Source organism: Ailuropoda melanoleuca, chromosome 12 (genome assembly GCF_002007445.2).
Source record: "Ailuropoda melanoleuca isolate Jingjing chromosome 12, ASM200744v2, whole genome shotgun sequence".
Taxonomy (NCBI): domain Eukaryota; kingdom Metazoa; phylum Chordata; class Mammalia; order Carnivora; family Ursidae; genus Ailuropoda; species Ailuropoda melanoleuca.
In genome coordinates this window covers 26,631,264-26,652,884 of record NC_048229.1, presented here as the reverse complement: position 1 = coordinate 26,652,884, position 21,621 = coordinate 26,631,264, and the positions used below count along the sequence as shown (strand labels likewise).

The window sequence follows — 21,621 nt, the reverse complement described above, 5'->3', positions numbered from 1 at the left end:
GGGTGCAGGGACAGCTCAGGCACCCGTGCCCCAGGTCCCAGAAGTCAAGGCCCAAGGCCAGGGTGCAGGGACAGCTCAGGACCCCAGCCCCAGAACTCGGAGTCTGAGCAGGAATCTTAAACGGTCTTTATTTATTTATATTTGCAATATGAAATAGAAGCTCGGCACGAACACACGCACACTCACGCCAGCCTGGGGAGAGGGAGCTGGGACAAGGTCACTTGGCAGCTGGGCTGGACCCCAAACCCTTGGGCATGGGAAGGGGACCCCAGCCGGACCCCCGCCAACCCCCGCCCTGGGGTCCATGGGAGGTGCAGGGGCGAGAGGCGATCTCAGTGAGTGCATCGGGGCCCCATGGGAATGTCACCGGAGAGACCCCCTTGGATGGGGACCACCAGCTCCCACAGAGCCAGCAGGGCCAGGCAACGGGTCCTTTAGCTCCCAGCCTGGGTCAAAGTGCAGGGTCCAGGGCAAGGGTTTGGGCAAAGGCACGGCCCCACTTGGGCCCTCCCTGGAGGTGGGTATGAGCCGAGTGTGGGTGTGGGCATCTGCACCGGAGGCTGGGGGCATGGTGGGAGGGGAGGGTGGACAATGGCCTCAGGACCCCAACACAGCCCCCACCAAGATGGGATGAAGGTCCCACCCGCTGCCCTGCCAGGCCGGGCCTCCTCCTGGCTCTCCACCCACCTGCTCTCTCTCTATATATATAATATATAATATAGGTCTCTCTCTCTCCTTTCTTTCTACTCAACTCTGTTTCTTTATTCTAGGAGACAAAACTCCATAATTTCTTTTCTCAGTGCAAATGGGGATGGGTAGGGGCCTGTCTCTCCGGCACCAGGCTCCTGGGAGTCCAGAGGAGAGCACGTCGGGGCAGATGGGGGGGACCGGGTGATGGGGCAACAGGGCCATCGTGGGACCCGCCCTGCCCCCACTCGGGCAGGGTCCACGTGGAGTAAGGAGGATGTAGCCGCCACCACCAGGACAGGCAGTTACCTGGGAACCAAGAGGGAGACCCACGTGAGGAACCTGCTGTCCCCTAAAGCCCCCAGCCCCAGCCCACCTGCTACCTACCCAGCCCTTGCCACTCACTGGGAGCCCAGGGATGCTGGCCCTCCCGGGGCAGAGCCGTTGGCCATCAGGGGCGGCTCAAGGGCCTGGGCACTGTCAGGGGAAAGGGACACAGAAAGGTCAGGGCCTCCCCCACAGAACACCAGCTGCCCTGGGAGGCCACCCTGTGCTCACCTCTGGCTTTGGGGGAGCCCCAGGGGCTCTGGGCTCTTCTCCCCCTCTGTGGTCTGGGGGTGCTGGCAGGCCCCGGGGGCTGGGACAGAGGTAGCAGGGTCTCTGGTTGCACTGTGTGGGGGAGGCGGGGGCATTGGCAGGGTTATCGTCGCCGACACCCTCCCCACCCCTAAGCCCTTTATGCCCCAAGGAAGAGGTGCTCGGCCCGGGGCGGCCCCTCCCATCAGAGACCCCTGGGAGCCACCCCAGGCAGGAGGAGCTCAAGGTTGGCTGGGACGTGGGCTCCACACACTGCCTGCCCCCTTCTGGAAGACTTTCTGCCCCTCAGGCTGAGCGGGGAGCCCTGGGCTCCAGGGGTCTCTAGGGCACCCACACGTGGGCATGAGCAGAGCACCGGACCCTTGGCTGCCACGAGGTCCTGAGGCAGTGGTGCAGACCTGGGGGGTCCCACCAGGGCCCCACAGAGTAGCTATGGGTCCAGGACCACCCCGGGCCAGGCTCCATCTGCCTCCCCTACAGCAGCTGCTCCCCCAGTTGGTCACCTGTCCAAGGAGCTGGGGGTGGAGCGTGTCCCTCTGAGTGTGGCCTGGAAGTCCCCGATGCTGACCAAGGCCTGGCAGGGGGCTGTGCAGAGAGAGGCCAGGAGACGCAAGTCTCAGCGAGTGCGGTGCTGGCCTGGCGCTTTGCTCCAGCGCACGGCATGTGCACAAGGCCGGGGGACAATGGGGAGAGCAGGGGGAGGGGGGGCTGGGCGGCAGCGCTCACCCAAGGGCTCTGCTACTTTGCTGCCATCTGTGGCTTCCTGAGGTGCTGAAGGGGATGTGGGGTCCTGAGACCTGGGGGGCAAGACAAGCAGCCCGAGAGTCAGCTGGGGTCAGCACTCCAGGCTAAGGGACCCAGGACCCAAGTGCCCGCCTGTGGCCTCACCTGAGCTGCAGGGCGGTGTGGGCCGCAGGGCCGGCTGGGCTCAGGGCAGGGAGGTCCCGGGGTACTCCAAGGGACCCCTGTGGGGTGGGGAGCCCAGAGCTTGGCTCCTTCTCCCCAGAGTCTCGGGGGCCAGTCAGGGCATCTGTAGGCACTGGGTCAAAGGTGGCTGTCCAGCTGGGGCCTGGGCAGAGGTGGGGGAGGGGTGGGGTGAGCACAGGAGGCAGACACCCCATGTGTACCCCGCCACACCCCGCCCTGTGTGTTCACCCACCCGGAGGCTGGGGGCCGGGGCTAGGATAAGAGGGAGGCCTGGCCCCCCCACCAGCCGCACGGCCATCGCCGTCGTCCTCGTCCTCCTCGTCCTCCTCGTCCTCCTCCTCGCTGTCTGTGCTGCCTCCACTCCTGCCCAGAAACCACCTGTCAGCTGATGTGCTGACATGAGGGATGGAGGAGCGGGGACAGCAGGGCAGCTATAGGCCAGGCTGGGCCGGGCGTCCCTGGGCCCGGGGTGTGGGCAGGTAGGCGGGAGCCTCGAGTCCCCTGTGGAAAGCAGCGGGACCCCACCTCGTCCCGGAGGCTCCCCCTGAGGGCTGATCTGACACTCAGCTCGGGTGGACCGAGAACAACGTTGGGCACGAGCAGCCACTCCGCTGCTACGGTCTAAACGTGGACTAACGCACAGCCCGAGCCCAAGAGGAAGGTCCGCCAGGCCCACGTGTCCACCAACTGCGGAACGGCTCAGCAAACCACGTGGCTGCTAAGATGCTGGGTGCTCGCTGCTGTCTTTACGGTTCCTGATGGGAAAGGAACCCACATGCACGTTGCCGAACATAGCTGACGGTAAACGAAGACACTCAGCAAACAGGAGAGAAGCGGGCATCTCCCAAACCCACAACCCACGTCACGCTCAGTGCTGGAGACCAGCAGTTCCCCTGAGGTCAGGAGCAAGACAGGGGCCTGCTCACCACCTCTGCTCAGGACCACGCTGCAGCGCAAGGAGGCAAGAACACAACGGGAAAAGCAACCAGATTGGAAAAGGAGTCAAACCCTGTTTGCAGATGGCCTGACTATATCCAGAAGACCCCAAGGAATCCGTTAACTGTTATGGTGAGTGAGTTCTGCAGGGCCCAACGTCAATGTACAAATCCACTGTATTTCTGTATGCTTGAGACAACCTCAAAATTCCACTTACATAAAACAATCAGGAAAAACTTGAAAAAAGGAAGCATAAAACTTGAAGACCTAGTAAGTGGAAAGATGTTCCACGCTCAAGGACTGGAAGACGGGATATGGCTCCTGGGCTGACGTACAGGTGCAGGGCAAGCCCTGTCAATCCCAGCCAGCTTCCTTGTTGAAATTAACAGGCTGATCCTAACAGCCCCACAGAATCTCAAGGGACACCGAGCAGACAACCACATTGGAGAACACACTTCCTCATTTCAAACCTTACTACAATGGTCGTCGAGACAGGGAGGTCCTGGCATAAAGACCAAGAGACCCAGAGAGGTCAGAAGTCGAGCCGCACACGTGTAGCAGTACTTCTGGACCAGGGCACCAAGTGCACTCACAGGGAGAGGCCGGTGCGTCCAACAAGAGGTGCTGGGACAGCGGCATTTGCACCCGCAGGAGGAAGCCAGACCCCTACCTCACACCAGACACAAAAACCTTAGCTCAAAACAAGATCAAGAAGTGAAAAGCAAGACTGGGCACTATCACGCTCTCGGGAGAGAACACGGGTGAACCGTGTGACCTTGGGCTCATCAGCTTGGCCCCCCAGTAGTTGGGTGTGACACAGGAGCACAGCTGCCAGGGCGGAGGGCTCATGAGGGGAACCCGTCAGGCCCGCACAAGCCTCGGGGGCACAGCAGCACAGAAGCCAGCACGGGGGGTAGGATGACGACACCTGTGTCCTGGGGGCAGAGGCCCTAACCGGAGTTCACCAGACACGAGCCCACCAAGTCGGTGACCATGGGGCCAGCCAGCACTGCAGGCGTACGAAGAGCTGGTCACAGCTCACCCACACTCACCCTGGCTGTCCCATTACTGGAATGAAGGGATGGAGAGCTGGCGGGAAGCCCTGAGCACAAGCTGAGCAGGGAGAGCAGAAGGCAGGGAGGGATGCACACCTGGGCCAGCCGCACGTCAAGGACCCACCGACTTCCCGGCCCCACACAAGCTGTTAGGCTCCTCCCTTTGCAGCTGAACTCACCTGAGCTGGGGAAGCGCCCGCCTAATACACACACTCCCTTCTCACTTTCCTCCTCCACTCGCGCTGGCGATGACCAGGTCTCACGGACTCACCGCACACCCAGGGGCTGGCCTCGGCGGGCTCCCCTAGCCAGCTGGCTGCCCTGCCAGGCGCCGTCCTCCTCGTCAGACTCCCCGGAGCCCTGGCCCTCCTCCTCCTCCTCCTCCTCGTCCTCCTCGTCGTCGAACTGCTGGATGCGGTCCTTGTAGCATATCTCCAGCAGGTTGGCGTTGGGCTGTGGGGTGCAGGGTCAGGTGGGCGGCACTGTCTGCAGCGTCCCCCCTCCTCCCCCCGCCGCACCACCAGGGACGGGCAGCACTCACATTCTCATCATCGGCGTTGAGGGAGAAGGTGATGTTGGCCGTCTTGTCGAAAGGCGCGCTAGGAGAGAAGGGGCAGTGAGGAGGCGGCGGGGGGAGCGGGGGGGTGGCTGTGCCAGGCTTCTCCTGCGTCCGCTCAACGCACCCTCGCTGCTCTCAGTCCTGCACCTGCAAGTCCACCTACTGGCTACAATTCATCTGTAGCCTCAAATCAACACCCGTGACCCACTCCGGTCACCTGTGGAGCTGCCTGACGGGCATGCAGGCAGCTGAGGGTGAAGACAGAGACGCCCCGCTTGCCCATCTCAGCCGTCATAAGGATGCCCAAAGGGGATGGGAGCCTCAAACCAGAGCGGCTGGTGGGGCGGCCCCAAGCAGGCCCAGAGCACTTCTCATCTCAACCTCATTCTCTCCGTCCTGAGACAGAGACTGCAACTACCTGGACAAGTTACTGTTAGGACTTAAGGCCACCATCCAGGCACCCACTTTCCCTGGAAGCGAGGGTTCAGGGCTCACGGGGACTTCACCCACTCTGGCGGCAGCCAAGAATTGAGCCAGAAACATGTGCAGCTCAGCAGTCTGTTCCCGCCTCTGTTCCGCGCTGCCCTAGGCCTCCGGGCCTTCAAGTCCAAGAAACAACACTGAAGGGGACCACTGGCCATGACCGGGGTGTGTCCGTCATCCTGCCTGTCTCCAACAGGTGCCTGCAGCACCGTGTGCGTGGTGCAGTTGAGCGGAGCGGACCGGCCGGGCCCCGCACACCCAGACGCTGCTGGCTGGTTCGCAAAAACCCCACAGCCAAGCACGGGGCCACTGCACGCACAGCTTGCCCCAGCCAAGACGCCCGGTCTGCGGCAAGCATTCTGGACTTGAGGCCCCGAGGGCGGGGCGGCCCCCAGTCTTCCTCTGAGACCGACACCCAGCTCCCTCTGCTCCATTCTCTTTTGGAAAGCCTCAGAGCAACACAATTCCTGCGCTAACTACGGACACGAACTGCTGACGAGAACCTGGCTCATACTCCGTCCACAACCTCTGACTCATGTCCTTTGTCCACTTCTCCCCTGGGGCCATCGGTCTGTCTGCCTGTAGGGGGTCCACACTCCAACCCTGCGTTCTATCATTTGTCTAATTCAGGAAACGCCTGGCCACAAAGGGCCATGGACAAACGGGAGTCAGCAAGCCAAGCGCTGCCTCGGCGTCTGCCCCATGCAGACGAGCTTGCACACCCCGTCCTCTCCACGTCTCCTCCCAAAACGCGCAGAGCCGCGCAGAGTGGGGCTGCAGCCTGAGTGCGGCCCACAGGTCAGGGCCAGGCAGCCGACTCTGGCAACACGAGCCCCATAGGGCGTCATCTTTGGCCCCAAAACTATAAAAATATTCATCTACTTTCCATTTTAGAACACTTCACGGCTTTCGAGGTCTTTTTTTTAAAGTTTTTAACCCCACTGGGAATTATCTGGTAGAGGAGGCAACTCAGTTTCGTCCACAAGGATAGCAGGCTGTGCCAACAGCATCCAACGAACGGTGGGTCTGTCCTTGCTCGGGCGGGGTCTGCTCCAGGGCCCCGGCCTTCGACGCACCGGGCACTGAGCTGGGCAGCAGCACACACAGATCTGTCTGCCCTCAAGGGGACCTCTGTCCAGCAAGGCAGGCCAACAGCTGACCACAGCCCGTCACGGTGCCCTCCCACCGTGCTGCACAGGGGTGATCCTGCTCCCACACCGACCAGCACGTGCCTCAGTCTCCCCAGCTGTAAAGAAGGCCCTGAGTCCTGAGCAGAGAAAGATGGGCACACGATGGAAGGACACCCAAGATGCGCCCGGTGCATAGCCACCGCGATGAAGCAGATGGGGACCCCAGCGGGCAGCTAAGGCCTTTCCTGCTTGTCCCTGGACACCACCCCCCCCCGCTGCCCCCAGCCCACCCCTGGGGGGCCAGGTGGACCTTTCTCCACCGGCTTCCTGCACTGTCAGATTAGGAATGCTCCTGTCCTGCCCTCGGGTGGTCCTTCCACTTTCCCTCAGGGGCCTCGGAGGGTAAGCTCCCTCCCAGACCCTCAGCCACTGCTCCCCATGGAGGGGACAGAGGAGCCCGGACTGGCTCTCTCCAGGCTGAGCCCAGATGCTAGGACTGGCAGGCAGGCCGCGGGTGGAAGCAGGGAGGACACGGGAAGGCTGGCAGGAGGAGCCACAGGGCGGCGAGGGCCCCCCCCCCCACGGAAGGGCACACTCACTTCACACTCTCCTCCTGCTCCCCAAACTCCTCGTCATTGAAGCCGAAGTGGTCGATGAAGGCTGAGGTCATGCGCTGCATCTGGAAGTCCATGAAGGCCTGCAGAGGGGTGGCGGTCAGGGGCAGGTGGGACCAGGCAGGGCAGGGCAGGCCCCCCGCCCCGCAGCCCACCTGCTGCAGCACCGCCTCCTCGGGGAAGTTGAACTCCTTGAGCCGGTCGTCCTCATCGTCGCTGGAGGAGTGCAGGTGGTGGGTGCTCACCTGGGGCGGGGAGGCGGGCAGGGGTGAGGACCAGGCTGGGCAGGGAGCAGCTGCGGGGAGGTGCAGGCAGAGGAGAGAACCTCCACAGAGGGCTGGGGCGCCTCACCAGGTCCACTGCGTTCTTCTTGTTGGTCTCTGCCAGGGGTCCAGACACAAAGGCCTCCCACTGCTCCTGCTGCTCACTGGGCAGTTCTGCTCCATGGGGAGGAGACAGGGCATGAGGGGCCCCTCAGCCTGCACCCCTGCACCCCGCCCCCTGCCCTGGGGTGAGACGCTCCCTGGCCCTCACCCTTCAGCAGCTGCCCCAGCTGCTCAGCGTTGGGCCCCTTCTCTGTGTTCTGCACCAGGGCACTGGCCAGTCTCGTCAGGTGGCCCATGTAGCCTTTGCGGGGGCCCCCGGCAGACCTGGGCAAGATCAGAGGCCAAAGCTAGACACGGGCCCCCAGCGCACCCCTCCCCCCAGGCGCAGGTAGTCCCTGGGATGCTCACTGCACAAGGTCGTTCTCCTCCCAGGAGGTCAGGATGCGCTCCACCAGGCGGCACTCCTGCAGCAGCTGATGGAGCAGAGCGGGCGTGGGGGCGGGGCCAGGAGGCGCCCCTCCCCGCACACCCAGAAACGTCCCCCTGTGCCCCTCGGTCTGCTCACCTCCATCTCGCTGCACCTACACCCTCCACGTAACAGCACCCCTGAAGCCCCCCCACCTCCCACCACCGAGGTCCACTGATGCCCAAAGCGGGCATGCTGCCCAACGGCTCCATCCTGGAGCCGCCTCACCCCAGAGGATACCCGCTGCCTCCTGAGGGCACCCCTGTCTCTGCACCTACCTGCATGGCACCCTCTAAGGACAAGGCCAAGCCCCTGGCCCCCAGACCGTGAGGCTGCCTAGCGAGCACTGGCAGCAGGACAGGGGGACAGAGAGGGGGACCTGGGAGCCCCAGCTCACATGTTTCACGACGGGGTTCGGGGCAGACATCTCGAGGCTGCTGTCGGAAGGAGGTGCAGCGCTCAGCATGGCACTCACACACAGCTCCACTTGTGCGTGCAGGAAGTTGTTGAACATATAGTGGAAGAAGAGGTCCTGGGTGGGGACAGCGCAGGCTGGCACCGAGAGGCCCCTCCACCCACCCCGCCTCCCCATTCTGCTCCCCACNCCCCCCCCCCCGCACCAGCATGGTGTTGGGCACGTCCAGTGCCAGGAGCTCCTGGGTCAGGGCCGCATCGTTGGCGCTCAGAGCGCTGGCCAGCAGCTTGACCACATGCAGTCGGGTGTTACCCAGCGGCGGGGCCAGACTGCCCCACGTAGTTCGCAGCGGCTCCAGCTATGGGTACAGGGGAGGCTCAGCACTGCCCAGAACCATGGGGCCGCCCTCCCTGCCACCCTGTCTCCTTGGCCTCCCGGCCCACCTTGGGGGGCTCAAGCAGGAGCTGGTGGAAACAGCCGAGCCGTGGGCGCAGGGCGTGCAGGACGCCCACGCTGGATGTGGTGCTATCCAGGGTCGCCTGGGCCAGGAGGTCCAGCTGCCCATCCACGCTGCTAAAGAAGTTGTTCAAGGTCACAGACTCGGACCTGGAGGAGGGGACAGGAGGCAGGGCCTGTGTGTGTGTGCATACGCACACATGTGGCACATCGTGAAGGGAGGGAAAAGCTGCTCCCTGGGGAAGTGTAGCACAAGGCCCCATTGTTTTGGGCAACGACCCGCCTGGAAGGCCCTGGATTCAGACAGCCAGCTCAAAGCTACAGGCGGTACATGTGGCCTCAGACAGCAATGGAGGACTCTTCTCCCAGGACCCTAAGTGACCACCAAGAAGGGAAACCACTTATAGAGACCGTGTCCCCATGACCTTCCCTCTAAGTGGAAGGGCAGGGCTCCAAGGGATGGCACGGCCACCCTGGGAGGCTGGCCCCCCTCACCTTGGCCTTCGGGGCTCCAGCAGGGTCAGCAGCACCTGGATCCCGCTCACGATGACAGACTGGCTCTGCTCCCCCTCCAGCATGTTGCTCAGGAGCTGCTCAATCGTCTCCTGCCTGGGGCAGGGGTCAGAGCAGGGGACAAGGGTGGGGTCAGGGTGCGGGTCATGCTGAAGGGCCCCAGACAGCTTCCCGCCCTGCATCTGGGAACCGGAAACCCACTTCTCCAGGGTGGCCAACAGCTGGTCAGGTTCCGGGCTGTCCTGGACCTGGATCATCTGCTCCCGGCTCAAGCGGATGATGTCGCACAGGGACTGGGATGCATTGGAATGTTGCTGTGGAGGCAAAGAGAGCTGAGGACACCAGCCCAGCTGCTGGGCCCTCCGTGTCCTGCTTTCAGGACCCCTCAGGAGCTGAGCAATTGGCCATCAGGAACGGGAGGAGGGTCACACAGACACAGGTGCCGAGGGAAGGGATACAAGGCACTGGGAAACGCAGAAAGGCTTTCTGGAGAAGGTGACATCCCACACACCACACCGTCTACTGTAGCCAAAGGGGGGAACAACCCCGATGTCCACTGACTGTTGAGCGGTGAGCAGAGAAGCTACTGTGAACACCCCTCAGCCTCAGGAGGGGACGAGGCCCACGGATAAACACGGAACAACGGTGCTGAGGCAAAGGCCAGACACGAAGACCAGGTGAGGTGTGACCGCGTTTACACGACAAGTCCAACAGGCGCAAACCCAAAGGCAGAATGCAGCCTGGGAGTGGCGGGGGGCTCACGAGGGGAACGGACAGTGACAGCTAAGGGGCACAGGCTTTCCTTTTTGGAGTAATGAAAAAACATTCCCAAATCCATGTGGTAATAACTGGACAATTTTGTGAATCTGTTAAAAGCTGCCGCATTCTGCATTTTAAACAGCCGGCCCACGTGATACACGATCTCTACCTCGATAAAGCTGTTCCAGGAAAAACCATAAAAGAAATGAGCAAAACTCCAAGTCTAACCCAATAGCCAGCTACCAGGACCACCTGCACAGAGCCCTGACCTGTCCAGGCCACGGGCCGCACTTCAGAGTCCGTCACAGGAGCCCTGGTCCCCTGCCCCTGGACCTGCGTGACCTCACCCTACTGGCCGGATGCCTGGGGGTAACTACCCGCACCTGTGGACCTCTGCTCTAGAAGCCAGCAGCCTGGAAAGACAAGGCCAGATGCTCCCCCCCACCCCACGCCCCAGGCTGCAGCAAGGATGTGGGGCCTCTGCACAGATTTGCTGAAGGACAAGCAGGGTGTGCCCTCAAGCAGCTGCCAGGCCACAGTCAGCAGGGGAGCAGGGGAGTGGGAAAGGGGCCCCTGGCAGGCTGGCACCGCGGGGGCCAGGCTGGAGCCTGGAGTCCGAAGACCCTGGCCAGACCCCTGAACCAGCAGGAGACGCCGGGCCAAGCTCCTGGCTCATGAGACACGTTCCCTGTGGGCAGCAGGAGCCCCGTCAGTGAGACTGGAAGGGCGGGCACACGCAGCACCGAACGCTTCCTTCCTCCTCAGTTCGCTTTTCAGGGAGGGAGGAGGGGGCGAGGCTGGCGTGAAGAACAGATGTGGGGGAAGAGGCCGGCCACGGGTGGGCTGGCAGGCGAGGAGAGGACACTCACATTGTCGTCCTTTGACGGGTGGATCTGCTCTATGAGCCGCTGCACAATCTTCTCCTCGTTGAGCCACTGGGGGTGAGAAGGAAGGTGGGCCCCTGCTCACCGCCCTGCAGTCTCCCGGCCCGGGCGCCCGCCCCCACCAGCCCCGCGCTCACGTTGACTACGTCCTGCCTCAGCTGTGGCCGCTCCACGCAGGTGAGCAGGCGCAGCAGGAGGTCCATGATGGCCGAGGTGCCGATGTGCTGCAGCAGCAGGTCCACGAAGTCGTCCTTCTTCCTCAGGAAGGACACGAGCTGCGCACAGGAGGGACAAGAGCGTCACGCGGCAGGACCCAGGGCCTGAGCCAGCCCGCGCGCCCACCCGCCTGCCCGGCCTGGCCCTGGGGCGGCGGTACCTGGTCCGTCTTGCGGTTGATGAGGATGCCCATGACCTTGCTGAAGAAGCTGGCCAGCAGCGGGTTGAGGCTGCCGCTGCTCTGGAGGAAGCCGTAGAGCCGGTTCAGGAGGGACTCGTCAGCGCCCAGTGCGTCGTTGATCTGGGGCACGTCTGAGGTCAGGATCTCGCAGGCCACGCTGGGGTACCTGCCAGGCGGGGAGGGGGTTCACATCCAGAAAGGGTGGCCGATGCCACGGTGCCAGGAGGCTGGCTGGGGCATCCTCGCCCCCCCACACCCTCCTGTCAGAACCCGCGCGTGGCTCCCACGGCCCCCAAGGCTACCACTGACCTCCTGAGCTTGGGCCCCACCCCCAGCTGACCATCCCTGAAATTCCACCTCCTCCCCCGCTTCCTCCCCCACCCGCCCATGCCCAACAGCCACACGGGAGGCACCGAGAGCAGCAGGCCGGGGCAGCCCTGGCGGCAGAACAGGCAGGGGCTCACTTGTAGCGCAGCCGCTCCTCGCCGCTGGCCGGCGGCTCCTGGGTGACCCAGGCCACCATGGCCTGCAGGTGCGGCGGCTGCAGCAGGAAGTCCAGCAGCTTGCGGTTGACGACCTTGCACTCCTGCAGCACGTCCTCCTCGTCCAGGAGCTCGGGCAGGCTCAGGTCCTCCCGCTCCAGCAGTGTGTCCAGGTGTGAGCTTGTGTGCAGGTCAAACTTCCAAAACATGGCGCCCTGAAGGCAGGGCTGCCTGTCACACACCGGGCCCTGCCTGCCCCACTCCTCCACCGTGACAGCCTGCAAGGGCCACCCTGTAGTCCAGGGTCCCTTCACAGTGGAGGCCAGCTGCCCTGACCACCCTCAGCCTCCAGGCCCGCAAAGGAGCGCAGTGCCCAGAGCCATTGCAATCCTGTCCCCTCCAAGGCCTGCGTCCTCCGACCCCTGTCTGGGCAGGGATCCCCAGAGGTGGGGCCGGAGCCGTGCTCATCCTGAAACCTCCGGCATCGGACTCATTTCAATCCGTCTTTACTGAACAAATTCAAATGCCCCATGGCCGGCAGCCGTGTAGCACACGGCTGCTGTCCAGCCCAGCAAATCACCACGCCACGTGCAGGGTGTGGGGCAGTGGCAGAGGGAAGTCTAAGATGTCCCCAGGCTGTGGCTGTTGCCTGGATGCTACATACACACACACAAACACACCCAACCCCCCCACCCAGTGGCCAGACAAGGAAGAGGAAAAGTGGGGGAGGGAGGCCTTTCAGAAGAGCCACTGATTGGGGCCCAAAGGAACCAGGACAGTTGGTGACTGAGTGGGGAGGAGGACAAGGCTGTCTCCCACCACCTGCAAACGGGGCCCTGGATCCCCAACCAACACCGAGACCCTGCGTGCCCTCTGTGGCACTGCCCCGACCCACCCCAGCCCAGGTCACTAGCTGCTGTCAGGAGCACCGCACCAGGAGCACTCACTAGGTGCCCCCTCCGCACACGCACTCAGCCGTTCCTCTGAAGAGGCCTGCAGGCTCCCAGTCCAGACGGGCTGGGAGGCCTGCCCTGCATGTCCATTAGGCTCCCAGGCCACTCGTTTCCCACCCCCTCCATCCACCATGCACGGCACCCACGTGCCCCTTGGAGGGGCTGTCACCACCCCACTGCAAGGAAAGTTGGGGTCTCCCCAGCACCACACGGTGTAGACCAGAGCTCACATGTATCACCTGCCTTGTCAAGACCACCTGAGGCAGAGGCCACAGAGAACAGACACCTCCCGGACGCACAGATGGCAGTCCCTCTCCTATGTGCCCTCCCTCACCTTCCCTGCCCCACACCACCCCGACCACGGAAAACCCGTCAGCCACAGATGGAGCACCAGCCCAGAGCAGAGAGCAGCTCTGATCTGACTCAGGAAGCTGCCAGGACTTAAAGCCAGGGCGGAGTGGGGGGCACATGTGGCTTCGGGCAGGACTGGCCTTCTGAGCCTCGGTCCCTTCAAAGCACCTCTTCCAGCACCCAGCCCTCCCTTCTGGCCTCCACAGGAGACGACTCACCTCCCAGTGTCCTCCACACCCTCCATGACCTCCTGCCATGACCTCCGGCCGTGACCAGGAGTAAGTGGCTCTTAATGTGCAATGACCCCAGATCCTGGCCCAGGACGACAGCAGGTGGAGTGGAGGACTCCCCATCATGGAGACAGCAGCAGGCTCCAGGTCCCATCAGGAGCAGCGGGGACATCCCACGGGCCTCCAGGCCCCATCCCACAGCAACTCACCACTTAGCCCTATACCCTTCACCCCACGCTGGCCACTTTTCTGAAACACAAACTTGAGTGCCTGATGTTCATTCCTGGCCAAAAGCCCAAAAGGGCTCCTTAGGTCTCCGCATTTGAGACCCCAGAGCCCCTGCCAGCCCTGCAGCCCCGCGCTGGCCAAGCTCAGCCTCCCCTTGGACCTCCAGCTCCCGCTGCACTGTCAGGCGCCTGGCTGCCAAGTCTGCACGCCTGCACACCTGACCCTCTCACACCTGCCCGACCCCTCGGCAGGCCCGCCTGCCCTGGAACCACCCTCTCCCCGAGGAAGCTACAGCCCAGCTCCTCACACAGCGTCCCGCGGCTGTCATCCTGGGGGTGTGCCTCCGCCAGCCTGTGGCTCTCGCGAGGGGGTCCCTGCGAGACATCGCCACCACGGCACCATGCTGGGCATCTAGGCCTCCTGGCATTACATGACTGTGACGCCAGACGCGTGCTGCCAGCACTGCGGTGCTGACGGCACCCTGACGATCGTCTCAGCTCAGCCCACTCACAACCACCCCCACGGGGGACATGGAGGGCCCCGTCTACAGGTAAGGAAGCCGAGGCGCACCAAGGCAACTGCCCGCCCAGGCCCCTGGAAGGTAAAGCGTCGGGCACCAGGCCCCACCATGAACACTCACAGGCACGGGCCGCACAGGCCCAAGTTTGTGCAGGGCCCTGGGCCCTGGCTCCCGCCGTCCTCTGATCCGCCAACACCTCCAGACAGATGAAGGCCGGCTCCTTCCTGGTCCTCCTTAGTCAGGAGACACCTCTGAATTCAGGGAGGAAGGCCAGGCCCGGACCTCCACAGCCCTGCTGTGTCAGCAGCCCCGCCCATCACTCGGCTACTGTGGGGGGTGGGCCCCAGAAATCTCGGGGCTTCCCTCGACCTGCACGACCCTCCCCCCGACCAGGCCCCGTCACCTCTAGGGCCTGCCCTGTGCCTGTCCGCACTCCGCTCCACAGGCATCCAGGCAGACCCTGCTGCCATGGAACCTGACCTCGTCCGGTCCGTGCTCAGGCGCCCGGGGGCTTCCCTCCACAAGCAAATGCCCCCCAGTCCTGCCCTGGCCGCCCTCACCTGCACCTGACACACTGGCCTTCTGGCTGCAGAGCACACCACGCCTGGGTTCTTCTCAGCAACCTTGCTCTTGCCACCTCGCCCGCCTGGGACACTCGAGTATCGGGCTCCTCCTTATCCTCGCCCTCGGAGTCTCCTGCCAAGCAGCCACCCCCAGGGGGCCGAAGCCATCCTGCGGCCCCACCTCCACCCACCACCCACACCTATCGACCTGCACGACGGGGACGCCGTCACACACCGCACGCGCCCCGACCAGATGCCAGTCCACACCAGCACCACCATCCTTGCCAGGCCGCCGGGCGCGCCCGGGACAGCGCCTAGTGCGGAACCTCCGGTGTGGTTCTTGCTCAGAAACAGCAGCAGAAGGGGGCGCCTGGGCGGCTCAGCTCATGATCCCAGGAGCCCCACATCGGCTCCCTGCTCAGCGGGAAGCCTGCTGCTCCCTCTCCCCCTCCCCCTGCTTCTGTTCCCTCTCTGGCTGTGTCTCTGTCAAACAAATAAAATCTTTAAAAGAAAAAAAGAAATAGCAGCAGAAGGGCACCCCCTCTGCACCCCCACATGTTATCAGGTCCCTGCCCCTCTGGCAGCAGGCGACATCCCTGCCAGGACATCACTCCCACCCAGTCACCCCCCCCAGCCACCGTCACGCGGGCGGGGGGCGGATGGAGGGGGCTGCTGAGCCCTGTGCCGTGGGGCGGGGAGCACTGCTACCTCAGTAGCACAGCAAACATCATCCCCCCAACTCTGAGGTGCTCACCGACCTTCCTTTGCACGCCGGCAATCCCCTCCTTTTGCCCAGATCCCACACCTTCCCCAGGAACCTTCCACACCTGACAGACGTCCTCCCTCATCTGATGGCAAGGCCGTGACAGGGCTCAAGCCACGGTGAGAGAACGAAGGCCTGGCTCCAAGGCACTGGTGGCCCGCTCGGGCCCACGTCCCGAGCTGGGTGAGGCTGGGACCAGAGCCACCTCAAGGGGCAGCCGCCACCCGGGGCCGCAAGGAGCTCCGCAGGGTGAGCACACCGCCTCCTCCTACAGCGGACACGTTCACGCCCGAAGAGGAGAGCAGGCGGTTCAAAAGGCCGCCTACGCAGGTGAACGAAGCCGGTCACCAGGGACCACGTGCGGCAGGACTCCATCTATGTGAAATGTCCAGAGGATGCAAATGCACAGACAGCAGGCGCTGGGGAAGCCGGGGGGTGGGGAGTGCCTGCTAACGGGTATGGGACCTTCTTCTGGGAAAAGCATGTTAAAAAAAAAAAAAAAAAAGTTCTGAAATTGATTGTACACAATTTTGTGAATTATACCTCCATGAAAAAAACACACTACGGTGCTGGCCACACAGTTCTACACACACCAGAAACCACTGACTTGTGCACTTTAAACAGATGAATCACACGATGTATGAATTACATCTTGACAAAAACCATGACCAAAAACAAAACCAAAGTTGCCCAAGGCTGCGGTGACAGGGCCGGGCCCAGGCCTTGCCGTGTGTCCAGGTCACTTGGAGCCGACAAGACAGCAGCCGCCAGAAGAGCTCAGGCACAGAAAGTGTGCCTCGGTTCCCCTTCCTCACCCTCCCTGTCAGTATCCCCGAGGTAAGGGCGGGGTGGGGACAGGGCCCAGCCCATGTCTCCTGAAAACCCGTGCACCCGCACGGGCACCCTGTCTCCACGCCAAGACGAGCAGGTGAAGTGTGGTCACGATTCCCACTCGACAGCCGTGGAGACAGGGGCCCGCGGAGACAGAGCCACAGCCACCGAGAGGCAGAAGCAGCACTCTGCCTGCCCTGCTGTCCTGACTGACAGGTGGAAATTCTCAAAGCTGAGACCCGCCCACTTCCAAAGCACCTAGTTAGAGGGCACGGGTGACAGGCACCACCCCCAAAGCCCCACCGCAGGTCCACCTGGGATGGCAGGTAGGGCTTCCTTCCCCAAGCGGGCTTCCAGAGAACTGGTGTGCAGGGTGATGGGTGGGGCCACCCACAATAAGACAAGAGGCTGCTGGGTGGTATGGGGTACGGGCTCCAGGGGCCTCAGACCCAGGCAGCACCTTAAACTCTCCCTTGGGTTGTTCCTCCAAAAATCAGAGGAGGCTGCAAGGATCAGATGCAAGCAAGTGGTGGTGGGTACCCTGCAAACATCACTTCGCCAGCTCTGCATGGAACAGAGATACAGTTACTTGAGAACTAACCACACACACGCTCTCAAGTGTTGACGGCCAACCCCATCTTCCCACTTAGCAGAACTTGCTGGAAGCCCTGGGAACAGGATGGACAGGAGATGGGGTTCCATACTCACTCTCTAACAAGGTGAACCTGGGCCAGGCACTTGGCATCCCCTTCTGTGAAATGAGGCCACGCTGTCAGGACCGCCAGCTCAGGCAGGTGCCCATGACCATGCGGAAGCCCGGACACCCCTAGCAGGAGGGAAGGAGCCGGCCACGAACCCGGGGGTGACAGCTCTAAACACAGAGAACCCGGAGAAAGACTGCCCCCCCATCTGCCTGAGCGACCCAGGCCATTCAAACACTCTGGCAGGCGCCACATACACCCCCACCCCCACCCCATGCAACTTTTAGCAACCTTCGAGAAAGCGGAAGTGACTAGCACCGGCTCTCAGCGGCAGTTTGAAAACCATGACTCTGGCTGCAAACGGAAGAAGGGGAAACCGTAAGCGAGAAAGGAAGCCATTAAACACGAGAACTACCTCTCCCTCCGCCAGCCTGGCACCATCGCCTCGGGTTTCTTGCTCTGCTGGGTCGTTCTTAGGCTCTGACTCCAGCTGCCCTTTCAAGAGCCTGCCAGCCCCTGCCTGGGCTCCGACAGGGCCTGGCTGCAGCTCCCAGAGCGCCGTCCCCACGGCGCTGCTGTGGCCACGGCCACCGTCTGCGTCTATCCAGACACAGCTCCGCCTGCCAGGGAGCCTGTGGGCAGGTCCTTCATCTTCCACCCCTTCCTCGCCTCTCCTGGCCCCGAAGCACCCGGAAGTGGAGGTCAAGGACACAGAGGCCTCTGGGAGGGCCTCCAGGGTGGCCACCTGAGCTGCCACCCTCAGTCATCACAGGCCCACAGGCTGCTGTAATGAGACCCGGGCTATGTGAGCCCTATGAGGGGGGAGAACCCACTACCAAAAGGCCGGCCCCAGTCCCTTGCAGGGCTCAACAGGCCCAAGGACGGTGAGGCCACCTCCCCCTCAAGTCCCTCCAAGCAACTGTTAGCTCTCTGCGAAGTCTGGAAAGGGGGAAGGGGACTTGGATTCCAAGGACAGGATAACAGTAACGGCGACCCCATGACCTCTGAGGAGGACCCACTGTGTGTGCTGGGTGCAGAACCCAGCACAGACACAGCAAGGTGGGCAGCAGGACGCCCATGTGGGACAAAGGGCGGATCTGGACAGAGCCACAGAAGGCGATGAGCTGGGACTTTCCCATGGCTTGGGAAAGCCTGGGAGGGATCCCCAGTAAGGGGACAGCTCAGAGCACAGTCTCCCAGGGGAGGTGGCCACTCTGGTCCAACTCCGGGGAGGGAATAATTAGGAAACAGACTGCAGACCCCAGGCCAAGGACCGAGGAGGGGCTTGAGAGCTCACATTCAGGACCGTCTCCTGGATCAGTTACGGGTTCCAAGGAGGAAAGGAAAAGAACTTGTAGACTCTGAAATAGAGCTTGGAACACTAAGAGGAGCAGACTCGGTGTTCCAGGGTGATCCAAAGTCAGAAAAGCCTAGGCTCCAATCCTTCGGCTCCAAATTTAATCCCTGTGGCCTTGGACCAGGGTCCTACCAGCATCGAGCCTCAGTCTTCTCACTTGGGAAACACCTCACGGTGACTGGAGGACCGCGCCTCCCACGGAAAGACCTATAAAACAGTGTTCAAAGAGAACACCGTGCTTTGGCCTGGAAAGGAGGGCGTGTCCCCACTCCCCACGTGCTCAGCCTGCCCTAGAGAGCTGGTGAGCCTGGGATGCCAGGAAGGCCCCTCATTCTCACCAGAGCTCCCAGGCCTCTCTCACCTCATCTCTTGCGGCAACCTGCATGGCGCCCAACACTCCCGGCCACACCTGACTGCTCGTAGGCACCCTGGCCTCTGCCCTGGCTGGCTGCTCCCTCTGCCTCCCCTCCAGCTCTCTGAGCCTGACTAGCTCCTCCTGGGTCCTTCAGGCTTCAGCACAGACACCACTTCCTCCAGGAAGCCTCCCCTGACTGTGTTAGGGGCCTGCTCCACACTTCCACACTTCCGTGGTAACCCTATGACAGCATCTGAGCGCTCTGTGACAGGATTCACCTGTCCCGTCACCTGCCTCGCTCTGCAGAAGGCCAAGCCGACAGCTAGAAATACTTGTTGAATTAATAAAAACTGTGAAGTCCGGAAGGGGAAAGTGACCTGCTAAAGTCACTTTCCACAGATCCTGGAAAAAAGTGTTGGTGCTGCGGAGGGTGGGGGGTGGAAAGAGCAGGTTCTCCTCTAATGCCGAGAAACAGTAGGTGACCCAACAAAAATCACTGAAGACGCGAAAGTAAGTCAAAATGCACAGCTCAGAACACACAGCCGCTGACAGGTGGCAACTGCGCAGATAAGACAAAACTACACGACGCCCAAGCAGGAGAGCAGGGTTTCTCCCCCGCAGCACTACTGACATTTGGGGCTGGAAAATACTGCTGTGGGGCAGCTGTCCTGTGCACTGTGCAATGGAGAGCAGCATCCCTGGCCTCGACCCACCGGGTCCCAGGAGCCCCCCTCATTGTAACCACCGCCATCTCCTGACATTGCCAAATGTCCCCTAGGGGACACAATCACCCCTAGCTGAGGTCCACGGCAACAGGTAATCCCAAACCTAATAATAACCGTCAAAGCTCCTGACCCTGGAGCTCCTCTGCCTTGCACTCTGCTACAGGCTCCCACAGACAGCCCACTGAATCCCCAGAGCCCTCAAATGAGAAAAGCACTGACGTCAGCACCAGTCTACACCCCACTGAAGTTTCTTTACAACTCTGAACCCCGCACCACACCTAACACAGCTTCCCTTCCAGAAACATCTTGCCTTTCAGGCCGGTGCTCATGTCACGTCTGTGGCCTCGGCGCAGGCACTGGGGTATACAAGAGCGCGCAAGAAAGGATCCTAACCCGGGGGTCACATTCAAGGGTCTGGACGGGCAACGGCACCAAGATCCTTCCCCTCCCCACAGTGCTGCAGACCAGTCCCGGGTCCCCACCTTCACAGACTTGCACGTGCTGTTCCTTCCACCCGGAAGGCCCTTCTTCCCACTCTCCATCTGTCAACCCCTACCGTCCCTCCCAAACAGCAAGCGCCACCGCCGAGCCAGTCTCCCCGGCCCCTCCTCTGCCGCCCGCGTGCCCTGAGCTACCTCCATCACAGCACCACTAATTGTGACTGTCCGGCGGGGCCTTTGTGTCCCCTCCCTCCACCGCCTGCCCTCAGCAGGCCTGCTCTCACAGCAATGGGCCGCTTCCCAAGCCCTCCGCACACGTTCAGCCGGGCAGAGGGCAGGCAGAGCCCCACTGCTCCGCTGGGGCCTGAGCCCGGGCCGGGGAATCCAAGAGCAGGAAGGGGGTGCTCCAGGGGAGGGGGCCGGTGAGGAAACAGTGGAGAAGTCCTAGAACAGTGGGGCTGGGTCCGAGGAGGGGAAGTTGGACCGGAGAAGAGACTGGGGAGGTGGGCTGCTGCGGGAAGACTAAGCAACGTGGGGCGGGCGGGCGGCGGCGGGGGATGTCCGGGCGGACCGACGGGGACCAGGCGCGGGAGGGAAGTCCTGCCTCAGGCGGGGGACCCGGAGGCGGGGGAGGGGGGCCCGCAGCGGCCGCTCACCTGCGCGGGGGGAGCAGCGGCCGACGGAAGCCGAGGCCCACTTCCCTGGCCGCCGCCTTCCCCAAACCGGCTGGGTCTCCGGGCTCTGCAGTCCGCTTGGGGCCTCCGACACCCGGCTCCGTCCGCCACTATCCCACAATCCCCTAGCGCAGGGGCTCGCAGGAAGCCCCGCCCACCCGCCGCCGTCCCGGTGTGCGAAGGCCGCGAGCCCGGGCCCGGCAGTGCGCGTGCGCGCGGGGACCCGGCCGCTCCCCACCGGCCGCGCCAGCACACGGCCGCAGATGCGCTTGCGCTGGTTTGGGCCAACGGTCTCTCCCCGAATAAACCCAGGCAACCCAATGCGCAGGCGCCACTGCGCTCCGCGAGCGCTTCTCTGCGACTCCGTTCCAAAGTCCAGAGGTAATCCTGCTCCAGGATTTCTCTTCCCTCTTGCTCCTTTTGGAAATCCATTCGCTACTCCGTCTCCTCCAATTAGAGTCCGGCTTTGGCTCCAGCGTCCAGCTCCTGGGAAATCCACACCGGGTTCTTTCTCCAGCCAAGGCTCCACGCTCCGGTCCCGCGCGGTTCTTGACGCCTTCTGGGCTGCAGGCTGACTAGCGTCCCACCTGCACGCCTTTGCCCAGGCCTTATCTTACTGTTGCTTCAGTTTCCCTAGCTTTCGTGTCCCCTTGCCCATGTTACGGGCGCACTGTAAGGATCAGACGAGTGAGTGCGTGTACTGACTCAAACTTTCATTTTTTAACCTGCAGATTTACTTTTTTTAATTTTAGAGACATTTTGTTGAATCGTATGGTTGAGTAAATTTTCCTGTTCTAGTTGTTTGTTCTCCATTTCAAGGATGCCAGTTATGCATTTGTCCTTCCCATATTTTGGCTTCTCTCTACTTTAATAATCTGTGTCATTTCCACCTGTATCCTCTTATTATCACATGTCTCAACCGGGCCTTGCTATTTCCACTGTATTTGTTTCGTGGGACGTTTTTTGGTCCTTGCATCAGTTACCTACTGCTGTGTGACAGTCACCATCTCGGCAGCATGTGTCAGGTTCACAGCTTGGAGCTGCCATTGTGAAGGGTGGCAAGGCTGGTTTCTGCTTCCCATGTCTCTCATATTCTGGCACCATAAGCTACCTAGACCACCATCTCATAAGGAAAGGCAGAAGCATCTGAGATCAAGCCCATCTGTTAGCACATTTCAAGTCCCTGGTTGCCGCACTTCAGCTACCATCCGTTAGTAAAGCAAGTCCCACATTCAAGCCCAAAG

At 62.2% G+C, this 21,621-nt stretch overlaps 1 protein-coding gene across 6 annotated transcripts; it reads right to left on the bottom strand.

The window, feature by feature from the left end:
- Window positions 1-111: 111 nt before the first annotated feature.
- On the bottom strand, window positions 112-20,513 carry PPP6R1 (protein phosphatase 6 regulatory subunit 1). Of its 6 annotated transcripts, none has more exons than XM_034672410.1 (24): window positions 20,360-20,513; window positions 11,669-11,901; window positions 11,184-11,370; window positions 10,945-11,082; window positions 10,793-10,858; window positions 9,366-9,478; window positions 9,147-9,260; window positions 8,639-8,801; window positions 8,401-8,553; window positions 8,178-8,312; window positions 7,723-7,787; window positions 7,523-7,638; window positions 7,340-7,425; window positions 7,144-7,233; window positions 6,974-7,071; window positions 4,744-4,801; window positions 4,474-4,655; window positions 2,444-2,574; window positions 2,173-2,353; window positions 2,011-2,081; window positions 1,788-1,869; window positions 1,246-1,356; window positions 1,093-1,164; window positions 112-996 (listed from the first exon to the last, which is right to left on the bottom strand). In XM_034672410.1, exons 2-24 carry the CDS (start codon window positions 11,893-11,895, stop codon window positions 993-995), a joined length of 2,643 nt encoding a protein of 880 aa, XP_034528301.1. In that variant the 5' UTR covers window positions 11,896-11,901; window positions 20,360-20,513; the 3' UTR covers window positions 112-992. The 6 variants fall into 6 exon arrangements, with proteins under 6 accessions (XP_034528301.1, XP_034528299.1, XP_011232090.1 ...); XM_034672408.1 differs by lacking the exon at window positions 20,360-20,513 and adding an exon at window positions 18,545-19,865; XM_011233788.3 differs by lacking the exon at window positions 20,360-20,513 and adding an exon at window positions 17,242-18,087.
- Window positions 20,514-21,621: the final 1,108 nt, after the last annotated feature.